General features: G+C 45.9%; 1 protein-coding gene across 2 annotated transcripts in view; it reads right to left on the minus strand.

Annotated features, from left to right (window-relative positions):
• Positions 1–15,000, minus strand: part of Slc2a3 (solute carrier family 2 member 3) — a 72,045-nt gene that overhangs the window by 8,169 nt on the left and 48,876 nt on the right. The window contains exons 1-5 of one of the 2 annotated variants that reach the window (XM_021190047.1): positions 6,206–6,581; positions 4,309–4,401; positions 3,748–3,908; positions 1,032–1,272; positions 554–716 (exon numbers count right to left, since the gene is read on the minus strand). In XM_021190047.1, coding sequence (XP_021045706.1) covers positions 554–716; positions 1,032–1,272; positions 3,748–3,908; positions 4,309–4,401; positions 6,206–6,220 — 673 coding nt within the window. In that variant the 5' untranslated portion in view covers positions 6,221–6,581. Of the gene's footprint in view, positions 1–553; positions 717–1,031; positions 1,273–3,747; positions 3,909–4,308; positions 4,402–6,205; positions 6,582–15,000 lie in introns of those variants that run through there. The other variant, XM_029535474.1, reaches the window with a different exon arrangement.

Genomic DNA, 15,000 nt, shown 5'->3' on the forward strand with positions numbered 1-15,000 from the left:
GCTGGGATTAAAGGCGTGCGCCACCACGCCCGGCTGGCATGCTTATTCTTGTTGGATGTCAGAACACAGCTATAGAAGCCACTCTGGTCAGTGTGCCCTGCATCTGGACATGACCTCCTGCCTCTCTTTCATGCTTTCCCAGATATAGTCTATAGTTCGTGCCAGGCAATTGTGCTTAAGTTGGTCTGTCCTGAGGAAGCTCTGAGAAAGGGCTGTGCTGTTTTGTTAATATTTAGTATACGCTCACTGGTGTTTATTTACATGTTCATTTGGACTCAAACGACCTTCTTTGTCACATCCGTGTATATAAGGTACACTAAAACTGAAGTAAGGTGTCCGCAGCATTAGACTATAGTCCACCCATTCTTTCAGGTCCTCGGATCCCTGGTCTCCCAGACACAGATGTGCCCAGGTCAGCAAAAGTCCACAGTCAGAAAACTCTTCATGTACATGGAGATCCAGGAAATGGAGGTGACAAGAAACACACCCAGTACCCTCACCCTTAACCACGCACACAACCAAGCTCCTGAGGCGACATACAAGCAGCACTTACTCTCCGTAGCATGCTCTTCCTCCTTCCTGTTAATGAGCAAGAATCTCGGACTCTCAGGGCAAAATGGAAGGGCTGCACTTTGCAGGATAGCTGGAATGATGGTTAGGCCAAGGAGCCCAGGCCACCGATCTTCAGAGCCCAGGATAGCATTCAAACCAAAGATCTTAGATGCAGACAAAGACAATGCTTAACCTCAATGGTATTTCTATGCCATAAATGCATTATTTAAAAAAAAAAAAATCACTTATCCTTTTACCATAAACAGGAAAGAGAAAACAAATTGTTTCTATTTCTTTCTGGGCCCTGCCTGTATCATTAGGTATCGTATGAACTACAGTAATATCTAAAACATGTACATATAAATAAATACACAATTGAACACATGCCAGATCTAGATAGAGTGCTTCACGTACGTCAGTTCATTCATGGAGCACAGAGCTAGCTAGCGCCCATTAAACACATAAAACTGTAAAGGTACCTGAGCCACCAGAATCCCAACAACGATGCCCAGCTGGTTTAGCGTGCCAAATGCACCCCGAAGGGACGTGGGAGACACCTCTCCAATGTACATAGGCACAAAGCCCGTGCACAGTCCACAGAAGATGCCAATAATTAAGCGGCCCAGGATCAGCATTTCAACAGACTCCGCTATCTTGGAGAATCCCATAAGACAGCCCGCAATGATGGCCAGCAAGTTGACTAGAAGCATAGAGTTGCGTCTGCAAGGTTAAAGACAAGGTGGTTAGTTAACTCGAGAGACTCCCTGTCTGTCTTTCCTCAACCCTCTGCTCCTCTGAAACTTCTGTAGATGTATGTATATCCCTTTCCCTTTTGCTGTTGTGGGGCTTGTGAACGTGAGGGAACCTCCTCAGCACTTCGCTATACCTCAGGGTTTCTTTTTATTCTGTACTGTGCTTGTGTGTACAAGTGTCCAGGTGCCAGTGTGCCACAGGGCACATGTGGAGCTCAGAGGACAACTTTGTGGCTGGCTGGAGTTGGTTCTCTTTCCATCTTTATATGGATTCCAAGGACTTACACACCTCAGGTCATCCAGGTCATCGGCTTCATGACACAGGCTTCTCCGTACTGAACTACGGTGCCAGCCCCATTTTATCACATTTCATTACAAAACTCATATTGCAAAAACGGTCAGATATTTAGGACAACTTTTTTTTCTATTTTCCTGAATTCTCAAAAGGTAGGCAATATCAGCTCTGTGTCAAGTAGTTAAGGACTAGTTAGTATTAATCAGTACTGAAACTGGTGTGACTAATGCTTTATAAGCTAAGCTGGCAGCAGAGCCACTGACATAGCTGAGACAGAAAAGACTAGCCCTGAGAATCTTCAGTGGCCTCGGGATTCTGGTGGTTAAAGAAAAGGTCCCACTATGCAGCCCTGGTTAGCCCTAAACCCAGATCCACCTGCTTGGTCTCCTGAGCATCACCACGCCCAGTGGACCTGTGAGATTCTTTGCTCAAATAGACAAGTAAATTATAAAGGGAGCTGGGAAAAATGTCGACACATGGTTCCCATCCCTAGAGACCCACTTAATTGTCTTAGAGCAGGAGGCATCACTGAGATTCCTGAAACTCCCCTTAGGGAATCCTTAATGTGCAGCCAAGGCGCACAAATACCATTAAAAGGGAAAAAATAATTTGAAAATCTTAAGTTAAAATAAAAAAAAGTTATGACAGGTTGTGGTCCCAGCACTCCGGAGGCAGACACAGATTGATCTCTGAGTTCAAGGCCAGCCTGGTCTAAGGACAGCCATGGCTAAAATCCCAGCAACCACATGGTGGCTCATAACCATCCATAACAAGATCTGACGCCCTCTTCTGGAGTGTCTAAAGACAGCTACAGTGTACTTACACATAAAAAAAAAAAAAAAAAAAAAAAAAAAAAAAAAATAGCGGGCTGGAGAGATGGCTCAGCAGTTAAGAGCACTGACTGCTCTTCTAAAGGTCCTGAGGTCAGTTCTCAGCAACCACATGGTGGCTCACAACCAACTGTAATGGGATCTGATGCCCTCTACTGGTGTGTCTGAAGATAGCTACAGTGTACTCATAAAGTAAATAAATTAAAAAAAAATAAAACCAAAATAACAGATAAACATTATCCAACAATAGGGTTGCTTTACTAATTACCACGATTTCAATTTACATGTCTAGAATATATAAAATTTTAACTTTTTAAGATAACTAAGTTTTTCACTTTAATTGTGTTTGCGTGTGCAAGATGTATATTCCACAGAGAGCATGTGCTATAGTGTTTGTGGAGGTCAGAGTTCAACTCATGGAGGAAGTTTCTTTCCTTCTATCTGTGGATCCCAGGCTGGCCCCAACCCGTAATCCCCGTGCCTGAGTCTCTGGGGTGCCAGAACTGCGTGCTCGTGCTGTCGTGCCCTGCTGAGTATCTTATGTGACTCTGATTCCATTCATTTCTGAAAGCATACGATCCTTAAGACATTGTATTATGTCAATCAATTTCTCTTTTGGGAGGGAAATCAAGGTATTTAGCCATCGTTCACATTTTCCACATGGCAAGGGTTACAAAAAGTATTATTTTATAAAATAATGAAAAGACTTCCAAGAAATCGCCAAAAATATTCAGAAATGAAAATAACTTCTGGCTGGGTGTCATGGCAACCAGGAAGCAGAGGTAGGCGGCTGGACCTCTGAGTTTGATAGAGGCCAGCCTGGTCTACACAGTTAGCCAGTGACTGCCTCAGAGGGGGGAAAAGAAGCAACCTTTGACCTTAAAAGAAGTTTAAGGGGCTGGTGAGATGGCTCAGTGGGTAAGAGCAACCGACTGCTCTTCCGAAGGTCCTGAGTTCAAATCCCAGCAACCACATGGTGGCTCATGACCATCCGTAACAAGATCTGACGCCCTCTTCTGGAGTGTCTGAAGTCAGCTACAGTGTACTTACATATATTAAAAAAAAAAAAAAGAAGAAGAAGAAGTTTAAGGAACTCCACAGCTCACCTCACTCTACCAAAATTAAAACTAGCTTGGGAACTAAAATGGGAACTTCAGAGAGCAAGGTCTCACCGCAGCTCTCTAGGCCAGGTGGACTAGCTTTCCCCGAGTATAAATCAACACGTTCTCACACAGCATCATCTCCCTGACTCAATGTGTTCTGCTGTCTTTCGTGTAACCAGTGCAGGCAGATTCCTTGCCCAGTGTCTGATCAGTACCTGCCAAAGCGGTTGACAAAGAGTCCAACAGAAAAAGAGCCAATCATGCCACCAACAGAGAAGATGGCCACACATAAGGACCAGAGGGTGGTCAGCAGTCCGACACTTGGTAGGTCTTCTAATCGCTCTTCCAAAGTGTAGTTAAGAAAGTTCCTTAGGATCTGCACAAAAAAAAAAATGCACAGTGTGAGGACTGACCATTAAATCTGGATGAGAGTAGTAGACACATACTAGGATGGCTTCCTTAAGAGGCTAGGAACAGGAGGGAGGAAAGGCCCATGCTTTGAAAAGGGCATCACCCTAAACATCCAGTAGGTGGCAGCACAGATGTTCAAAGGGGCACCCCACCCAGTCACGACTTCCCACGTTCTTAGGAATCCCTAAAGAATAATATAGGAAATGGATCACGACTCGGTGAGGGGGCAGAGCTGGAGGAGCAAATAGCCTGCCTTAGCGTCTTCAACAGTGTGCTAGCCCTCCCCCACCTTAACCAGGCATCTTAAATTTCCATTCCTAACTCAAAACTAAGTTTGCAATCCCTTTTCATTTAGGTACACTCACTGTCTCAGGTGCATTGATGACTCCAGTGTTGTAGCCAAACTGGAAAGAGCCGATTGCGGCAACAGTCACGGCGAACACCAGAGATGGGGTCACCTGGAGAGCACACAGGGGGAAATGCTTACAAATTTTGACCAGTGACATTCTTCCCCTTCCCAATGATGCCTGGTTGGAATCCATCTTAAGGCATGTCTCATGCCTTTGCTTAGAACGCCAGGATTTCAGGCGCATTTGGAGAGAAAGACCTAAAGAGAAATTTGAGTCAATTCTCTTGACCTGGTCTACATAGCTAGTACCAGGCCAGTCAGGCTACACAGTGAGACCCTGTCTCAAAAAAACAAAACAAAAAAGAAAACAAAAAACAAAAACAAAGCCATTTCACCAGCCGGACCAGGGGAGTCAAAACTAATCCCAGCACTCACGAGACCAACACCAGAGGATCCTGAGTTCAAAGTCCGCCTGAACTAAATTTCTCAAAAAGAAAAGGTACCCAAAAACTTCACCAGCTAGACACAGGTATCTGACTGTCCTAGGGAACCGTGAATGCAGGGTTGTGGAATACCAGGCTGAGGCAGGAGGACAGTGAGATCTTGTCTCAAAACATAAAACATAACAGACCCAAACCCCTCAAAGCATACCATGTGGGTCCACCACACCTCACAGACTGTAGAGGCCAGAGGAGGAGCAGCCACACCAGCATGGCAGGCGGGCGACTGGTGATGCCTACCCCCCCTTTCCCCCAAGCACTGGGACTAACCCTGTGAATTCCTTTCTCTCCTCTCCCACCCGCCACTTCTACTTTTAGTCATCTTCCCTTCAAGGTTCCACGCTCTGTACTCCATGCTAACCTCAAGTCGGGTCCTCACTCCTGCTTCAGCCTCTCAAGTCTGGGGTCATAGGTGTGACCCCCTATGCTCAGAATTTTTATTTTTCTTATCTCTAGACCACCCAACCCTCCAGCAACATCCTGGGCCCTCTTGAGAGTCTTCCTGTTCTCTGAATATGGCACTATTCTCCACCCAGCTGGCCAGAGCGTCGGCTCGTTTTTAAACACATTATTAGGAGCCATTTTTAGCGAGGGGAATCGGGCAAACATCTCCTCACCTTGCTGGGAAACCACTCCAGTGGGCAGGGGCAACTCAAAACTAGAGTCTGAGGCCGATCTCTTTGGCCTGCTACAACCTCTTCACCTGTCCTTAAGTTCCGCTTAAGGTCACTCCAGGTGGCCGGCTTGGAGCATCTAGCAGCGAGCTGACCTTCCCGGCAGCCTCCCAGCCTCTCGGTGGTTAAGTGCTGTCCCTTCCAGGCGAAGGCCCTTTCCTTGTAAAACCCTCTTCACAGACCCTCTTTTATCCTGATCTTTTTTTCACGGTCTCTTAATTTACTTTATTTCCAAGTTAATCTTCGTGGAAATGCCCTTTCCTCTCTCCGCCCACACTAACTCAGATACGTCCTGCACTCACAACCATAAAAAGGGCAATTGGCCTTCCCTCCCCATAGTACCAGGAACCCAAGGACCGATGGCGGGCGGGATGCTGAACAGCAAACCCAAGCCAACCCCACGTCCTCTCAAGGTCTAATGCTGTCCCAAGCCTTCCAGCTGGCTCCGAGACCCCCGCGGCCAAGTCCTCTTCGCTCTCATCGCAGCTACCTCAAACACACCCGAGAGGCGAACATCTTCTTAGGTGACTTTCACGAGCTAAGCGGGTGTCCGGAAGCATCCTCGTCAGGTATGAGATGCCTGGAACGCTAACACTAGTATTGAATTGCTGGAGCTGATAAGAAAAGGCCTCCGTCCGGATGGCTCGGTGACTTAGGAGAAACCGGAGCACGGCGATCGGCACCAAGACCTACCTCCGTGAGGACCCCAAACACGTAAATAAAAACAACCCGCTCTTACCTTCGTTGTCCCCATGGTCCCAACCTATTTCTCAAGTCTTAAGGTAGATCTAGAGGTATCCAACCAATGTCCTCGGCAGCAAGTGTTCCTCGGGTCCACAGAAGCTGCTCTCAGAAGGCTGGAAGACTATCACCGAAAGCATCACAGCCCGAAGCCCAGCCTACCTATTTATAATCTCTGCAAGGGGTGGAGCCTTCAACCTCCCACCCCCAATCCTTAACCTGTGACCCCAGGAATTCAGTGACCTCTGTTATCTGATCTTCGCCGCTCCACCCCCAGCCCCTCGCCTTTGCAGGCAATCAACCACCATCACCCACCCCCTCCTGCTTTTTACCACATCCTCCTCGTGGTTCTTTTTTTTTTTCCCCCTTAAAGCGCTTCCAAATTCCTTCCCCTTTTCAAGAGCCGACAGCCTTTTTGTTTCACAGAAAAAATACTAAAAAAAAAAAGTGTGGAGGGCGGGCAAATTTGAAGGGAGTCGGGATGGAATAAATCTAAAGATAGGAAAGCTAATCTATGTAAAGAGCGTCGAGTCAGTGCTGCTTTCAGTTGAAAGTTACCCAAGGAGCAGGAAGCAGAGAATTGATAATGAGTTTTCATTATAGCCTGTGGGTACTCTTCTTGAAGGAGGGAAAGGGGAGGCAGTCCAAGAAAACGTATCCAGGTCTGAAGGCAGCCTGTTGACTTGAGGCTCCAAGAAGGATCAAGTGAAGTACACAGCCCCAATTCCTTACCACAGCATATGCCACCCCACCCATTGTGAATTCTGCCACTCTCACCTCTGTTTTGAGATTAACAGCATCTAGAAACACAATAAATACCTAATTCAACTTACAGATATTTGCTGAGTGCATAGCTCTCAAGCGGGAAGAAAAAATTAAGAGCTGGGGTGGAGGTGTATCCCAGTGATATAGCACTTGCCTCGGCTCTAGGTTAAACCCCCAGAACAGGGCAACTGATTCTAACGTAAGAAACGTTTGCTAAAATACTATTAGCTAGGGATTGTGTGTTTCTCGAAAGACAAACTTGAGACAAGTTCCACACTGTGCAAAAAAAAAAACTAAAAAGTTGGGCACACGAAATGAGAGTTTAGAGAGAGGCCAGCGATGGCCTGCAGGAGGCAGGCAGATTTCGGGTGAGCTCCAGCGTGAAGCAGCTGAGCACATGATAGACGTGATAGATGTGTGGTGTGAGGCCGAGGCTCTTGGCTCTGACTGCCGGTGCAGGGGAGGGGAGGCGACCCCTCCCCTGAAAAGAGTGACTTGGTATAGGCACGAGGAAGGAAAGGCATCTTCACTCCCTAGCTTTCTGGCCAAAGCTCTAGACTGAAGCAAACCGGGTCCCTTTCTCCTTAAAGGAGGGTCTTTGCTAAATCGGATGCTTGCTGAGAAAACAGGTGGAGTGAACTGGGCCGCGCAAGAAAATCATTCCCACTCCTTGCATCCCCACTCCTCTCTTCGTTTTTCTATCCTGGAAGCACTGATCAGAAGCCCCATTTAATTACCACAGCAACTGAGTCTAGCAGCCAGAGGAACAGCAAAGGCCGAAGGCCAGTGCCAGCCAGTAGAAAGAGAATCCAAGTCGCTTGTCGCCACATTAGAAACAATGAAGGTTGTCAAGATGGCTTAGTTGGTAAAGGCACTTTGCTACCAAGTCTGGAGACCTGAGTTCCATCCCCAGGACCCACACACGGTGTCAGGAGAAAACCAAGTCCGAAAAGTTGTCCTCTTTTTGTTGGTTTGGTTTGGTTTTGAATCAGGGTGTGACCCTGGCTGTACTGGAACTTGCTCTGTAGACCAGACTCCCTTTGAGCCTTCCGGGTGCTGTACACACTTGGTGCACAGACATACCCGTAGGCAAAACACCCATAATGCATAAAAATATAAGGGTGTTTTTCTTTTCTTTTTTTTAAGGCACTCCGGAGGGTGGAGGTGGGCTAGTGATCTGGGAAAGACAGAGGCTTCAAAGCAGATTAGCTCTGAAAGAGGCGATCTACCAGGCAGTACAGAGAAAGTTATGCTTGCAGCAATGTATGTTTTTTAAAGATTACAGCTGGAATTTAGCTGAATTCCCAGGAATCTAAAAAGTGCTAAACAAATTGAGACAAATGCTCTTTGAAGCAGTAGTGCATCTGATGCTTACGTCACAAGGCCTCACGCTACCGTGGGCTTAGCAGCAGAGTCCAGGACAGACAGTCCTCTCGAGCAACACAGACAGCTGCTGAGTAGCTGTTAGAGATTGCCTGGGATCCTCAGTGCACTGTGGGAATGCATGTGACCGGTTCCCTGGGGAACTCGGTACATTGTAGGAATTCCTGTGACAGGTTCCCTGGGGTCCTCAGTGCGCTGTGAGAGTCCAAGTCCCAGTGAGGTTGACCAACCTTGAGGGACAAAGCACTCAACAGTGGCCTCATGGCTGAGATGCAGTAACAACACCTATCTACTACGTGTCCTTAGATTGCTTGATATCAAAGATGATATCTTTCTTTGCTGGATATGGAAGATGGGGAAGCATGAAGGGGACCCAGTTGGGAGCTAAGAGCAAAGTAGGTGTGCTTAGGAGAGAGGGGACAGGGGGAACAATAGCCTGGGATACCAGTTCCCAAGGCACACACCTGCACAATGGGAGCCTCAATCTGGCCTCCCACAGCTAGCTTGTTGAGGTTTGCTAGTGTGACAACTAAGCAGAAGGACAAAGGATCCTACAAGAGAGCACTCAAGACTTTAAACTCAGCACAGTACTGCTGGCCTGGGAAAACGCAAGCAGAGCGAGTTGTAACGATTGCCCAGACCCCGTGCTTCACATTTCTATCAGTCCCCACAAACAGCAACCTGCATGGTTTCGTGTGTCTGATTTTAATCTTTCCCTACCAGGTGAGGTGTCCCCATAATTCACTTCGAATCTGAAAAAACGATTTAAAAAAAAAAAAGAAGAAGAAGCAGCAGCAGCAACAGCAGCCCTGGGGTGAAGAAAGGAAAAATCTGAGAAATGCCGCTTCTCCTGTTTACACTGCCTTTAAACCATTCATTACTGCTGCCGGTCCTGAAAACCGGATTCCAGCCCCCCCCAGCTTCTCATCACTGTGGCAGATCTTGCCTATCCCAAAGTCTCCAGGAGCAAATTCCAAAGTAGTGTTGACTCTAAGTTAGAATTCCAAGCAGGGCAATCTACTCTAAGATCTTCAGTGGTGCCTCCTTAAGCCTTGGGTTCAAAGCACCTTTGAGTACAGACATGTGGGCCACCGTTTAAAACATTCCAGCAGCGTTAACAAACAAACAACAACAAAAACTAAAGCACACGCATTAATTTTATTATATAATATTTATCCCATCTGACGGGTCCCAAATTCTCTGCTTTACTTCGCTCTCTTTTTCTCTTTGCAGTGCAGGGGATTCAGTCTGGGGCTGACCATACCAGTCTCAGGCCTCAAAGTTCTCATATTAATATCTAACCAACATAAAAATGACTAATAATCTATTTTGTTATTTTTGCACCAGGCCTTCAGAATCCAATGTGCATCTTACACTTACAGTGCACCTCAGATGGAACAGTCAATTTTCAGGTATTGAGATGAAATATCCTTTTTCTTTTCATTTCTTCCCCCCCACTCCCACACATTGGTTACTGAACATAGGTCCTTTTGAATATCCGGAGCTGTATTCCCAGCCTGAAATGCTCTTTTAAAATGAAACTGTAGTTTTGAATTCAGTGACCTGAGTTCGAGCACACACAAACACACCACCCACATGAGTGTGTCACCCCATAGGTAAATAATTCAATGTGATTGTCAGGCTAGGAGAAACCTGTAGAGAACACCAAAATCAATCAAGACTGCCCTGGAATTCTGCACATTTTGCTACTGTATGCCATGGATGGATAAGTGTATTCTCCAAAGGTTCCTGTGCTAGGATCCAGGTCCAGCATAGTCATGCTAAAGGTAAGTAAAACCTTTAAGTATTAAGGCCTGGCAAGCACACTGTGTGTGTGTGTGTGTGTGTGTGTGCGCGCGCGCGTGCACGCGCATGCACGCGCATGCACGCGCGCATGTAGCATCTGAACCTCTTTTCAGCCTCTTTGCAGTCAGGCAGGCATATGCTTTCAGTCCTGGCTCTGGGTGGATCAAGGATCAAGAATTCCAGGCTACTCAAGTATATTATTACAGCAACAGAAAATGGACGGATCCTGTTAAATAGTGTTCTCATCTCTGTGTCACATTTTCAAGCTTAAATCCAATTCTGGGCCTGCAGAACTCCGTGGACAATAGTCCTTAATGTGCAAGCTTGATGACATGACTCCCAGTCCTAAAACCCCACCACCCCAAATGCTGGAGATGGCTCCGCGATAAGAGTGCAGTTCCGGTCCAGGACACATACGAGGTGGCTCACAGCTGCTGTCTGTAACTACATCTCCAGAGCATCTGATAGTCTCTGGTTTCTGCAGGCACCCGTGTGTGCACAGCCAGGCAGACACAGATAAAACACATAAATAAAACTAAATCTAAAAATAAAAAGTCAAATGCAACGGTTCACGTCTGCAATCCTAGCACTTCTAAAGTGAAATGGAAAGTGGAGAAGGAGAGAATTGCCTGGAAGCTCAAGAGACAAGGTAGCCCAAGTGTGTAGAGCAGCATAAGCAAAGGAGAGCCTGCCTCGTCGGGGCGGAGGAGAGAAATCTCTCCTGAAAGCCTTCCTCTGGTCTCCGTATGCATACCCACGCTCACACATGCAATAATAATAACAACAAATTAAAACAGAACAAAACCAAGTTCCAGCCAAGTGTGGTGACTCACTGAATCCCCAAGAGGTTGGGTACAGAGGACAAAAACCCAGAGATGAGCAGTGGGATGAAGTAAGGAGGGAAGACGCCACGCCATCCTCCCTGGGTCACCATCGAGATGCCCACTGGCGCTTGTTGAATACAGGGTTTGAGAAAGGAAGTGAGCCAGGTGTTGGTGGCGCACGCCTTTAATTCCAGCACTTGGGAGGCAGAGGCAGGCAGACTTCTGAGTTCAAGACCAGCCTGGTCTACAGAGTGAGTTTCAGGACAGCCAGGGCTATACAGAGAAACCCTGTCTCAAAAAACCAAAAAAAGAAAAAAGAGAGAGAGAGAAAAGAAGTGAAGGCAGTTTTATGGCATTTTGTAGTAGGTTTGGTAAAATACTTTGGCTTAATTTCTTTATAATATATGATTTTGTTGTTTTTTTGAGACAGGGTCTCACTGTGTAGCTCAGATTGGCCTGGAACTCTCAGTGTAGACCAGGTTGACCCTGATCCTGATCTGCCTGCCTCTGCCTCTGCCACCGTGCTCTGCAGAAATTATTTGCTGCACCTGTACTTGTCATTTCATCTTTCCTGTACTTAAGCTGCCCCTGGGATGGTTCTGGAAAGGATTGCACAGTGTTTAACTCAGGACCGAGAAGTTCTAATATGCTGACGAGATGGGCAGTGTTTCTGGGCTTTTATGATGCATGTTCCTGGTGGTAATGACTGGTTGACTGACTGAACAGTCATTAAAGCAGTAGGGCTGACACGTGGATATATGGATAGACGTTTTACAATGAAAATGGTTGTGATTTGAAAACAGTTTTAAAGTTTGTAAGAGTGGCTGGAGAGATGCCTCAGCAATTAAGAGCACTGACTCTTCTTCTAGAGGTCCTGAGTTCAATTCCCAGCAACTACATGGTGGCTCACAACCATCTGTAATAAGATCTGATGCCCTCTTCTGTTGTGTATGAAGACAGCAGTGTATTCATATAAATAAAATAAATAAATCTTAAAGTTTGTAAGAATCTGGCATATGAAAAGCTTTGACGGCTGTTGAATTCCTAGCAGATTGGTGAGATTGGTGCTACAGATAGTCTCTCTCTCTCTCTCTCTCACACACACACACACACACACACACACACACACAAACACACAGTGCAAGCTGGCCTCGAACGCACTATGTAACTAGGTTTTTTTCTTTTTTCTTTTTTCTTTTTTTTCCCCCCAAGACAGGGTTTCTCTGTGTAGCCCTGACTGTCCTGGAACTCACTCTGTAGACCAGGCTGGCCTTGAACTCAGAAATCCACCTGCCTCTGCCTCCCGAGTGCTGGGATTAAAGGCATGCACCACCATGCCCGGCTCACACTCTGCTTTTTAAGTGAATGAAAGTGTCCTCATGTTTGCAAGAAAAGGGATTTTATTGTTGACCCTTCTTGCCACCCCAAAACTGATCTTTTAAGCATTACCTAAGCAGACAATAAACTTGCTTATTGTCATTTCTTTATCTTTATGCAAGTCCCCCTTCCCCCATGCCCTCCACCCTCCGAATGCCCAGGCTGGCCTGGAACTCATGATGTAACCAGGGTGGCCTTGAACTGGTAATAATGATTTTGCCTAGCCTCCAGCGTGTTGGAATTACAATTATGAGTTATCATGCTTGGATAACTTTTATGTGGGGGCCCTGGATTAAAGCCATGCACACTAGGCAAGCCTTCTATGGACTGAACTACACCTCCAGCCCCTCTCCCACATTTTACATACACTGACACAGGTACACACACACACACACACACACACACACACACACACACACACCTTGAGCTGATCCTCCTGTCCTGATGTCCTGTGTACTGGGATTATAGGTGCATCCCATCACGCTCTCAGTTTATGTGATGCCACACTCGGGGCTTCGTGATGCCAGGCAGTCGTGCTCACAGCTCAGGCACATCCTTAGTCCTCACTGACTGAATTTTTTCCATATGTACTAATAGGGGTTGGAGCACACATGCTAGGAAATGTGTGTGGAGGTCAGAGGACACTATGCGAGTCTGTTCTCTCCTTGCACCATGCAAGACCAGGTCTTCAGTCTCCGCAGCAAATGTCCCTGTCCCCCGGGCCATCTGTTCCTGGACTACGGCTGCATTTTAATAGTTGGCAGAGTTAACTGATTCCATCACACTGTTGCTTCACTAGAATATGCCAAAGTCAGCTCTGGCCTAAACATCTCCCGAGAAAGGTAAGACTGCATGCGCCTTCAACCCCAACCCCAGTAGCTGGAATGCAGAGGCAGGTGGATCTCTATGAGTTTAAGGCCAGCCTGGTCTACAGAGTGAATTCCAGGTCATCCAGGGCTACACAGAGAAACCCTGTCTCAAACAACAAAAAAAAAAAAACCAAAAAAACAAAAAGAAAAAAAACAAAAAGAAAAAGAAAAAAAAAAAGAAAAGAAAAAAAGAAAAGAAAAGAAAAGAAAAGAAAAAAAGATAAGATTACACAGACAAAGAGAGATCTGGGAGAAACAAAGGAAAGGTGGACATGTTTATCAAAATGCAAATGAAAAATCCCCATTACTTTAAAGAACAGCTCATTAGCGGTTTAATCCCTTTCCCTATTGATCCCTTTCTCACTGTGCCCGGAGCTGCAGGAAGTTAGTAGCATGAGAAACCATTGGGTTGGCTAGCTAAAGACTCACTCAATTTTTGTTTTTAAGATTTTTAAATGATGTGAATGTGTGTGTTTGTACCTATGAATGTGAGTGCAGACATTCATCGAGTCTCCTGGAACTTGAGTTCCATGGGGGGTGGAACATCCTACAGAGCCACCCAACATCCTGGAGAGCCACCTAACATCCTACAGAGCCACCCAACATCCTACAGAGCCACCCAACATCCTGGGAACTCAACGGGTCTCTGTAAGACAGTACATCAACTTAACTGTGGAACCCAAGTGCATCTTTTATTTATTTATTTATTTTATGTTTATGAGTACACTGTATCTGTCTTCAGACACACCAGAAGAGGACATTGGATCCCATTACAGATGGTTGTGAACCACCATGTGGTTGCTGGGAATTGAACTCAGGACCTCTGGAAGAGCAGTCAGTACTCTTAACCACTGAGCCATCTCTCCAGCTCGTACATCTATTTTGTTGTGTTTTGTTTTGTTTTGTTTTAAGACAGGGGTCTTGGTATCTAGTCCTGGATAGCATGGAATTTACTATGTATATCAGACAGGGTTTGGCCTTGAAGTCATCCTCCTGCCTCTGCCTTTGTCCTGCTGAGATTACAAGTGTTTGCTGACAAATATGGATTCTCCTAGACTTAGTATCTTTTAAAAAATCTTTATTCAATTTTATTTATTTAATTACTTTGTATGCACGTACACGTAGGCCCTGGAGACTGGACTCAGGCCCTGGGCACGTTAGCAGATGCCTTTTACCTGCTGAACATCCCACAGGCCCCAGAGTCAGTATTTATATTAAAGGTTATCATGCCCATCTCCATAGTTACTAGAAGATTAAGACAATGCAAGTTAAAAACAAATGAACAGGTATTTGGTCAAACATCACTCTGTTTCTGTGACACTATATGGAATGAGATTTGATTTAAATCAGTGACTTTGAACAGAACAGATTGTTCTCCACAATGGAAAACTCAACCAGGCTTGAAGAGAACCAGAGACTGGTCTTTCTGGAGCAAAAAGACCCTGGACATGGGTCTTTTGCTGGGTTTCCAGCCTGCCCACGCACTGTTTACACAGCACATGTGCCAGCCCCTAGAACTCACAGAATCTATTGGTCAGTCTAAAGAATGATAAACTAGTTCCAAGAAGTAGGGTGAGGATTTAGTAAAGGTCTATATGAATCAGCCAGGCCTACACAGGAGACCCTATCTCAAAAACAAGACAAAACAACAACAAAAAAAAAATCCTGCAAATAGGCAATGGGAGAGATAAGAAAAATCTGTGGTAATACTGGAAAAGCCCATATTGCCTTGAAGAGAATGTGGGTAGGAATGTGGATGTTTAAGGTGA

The sequence above is a fragment of the Mus pahari genome, chromosome 2 (assembly GCF_900095145.1).
Source record: "Mus pahari chromosome 2, PAHARI_EIJ_v1.1, whole genome shotgun sequence".
NCBI lineage: Eukaryota > Metazoa > Chordata > Mammalia > Rodentia > Muridae > Mus > Mus pahari.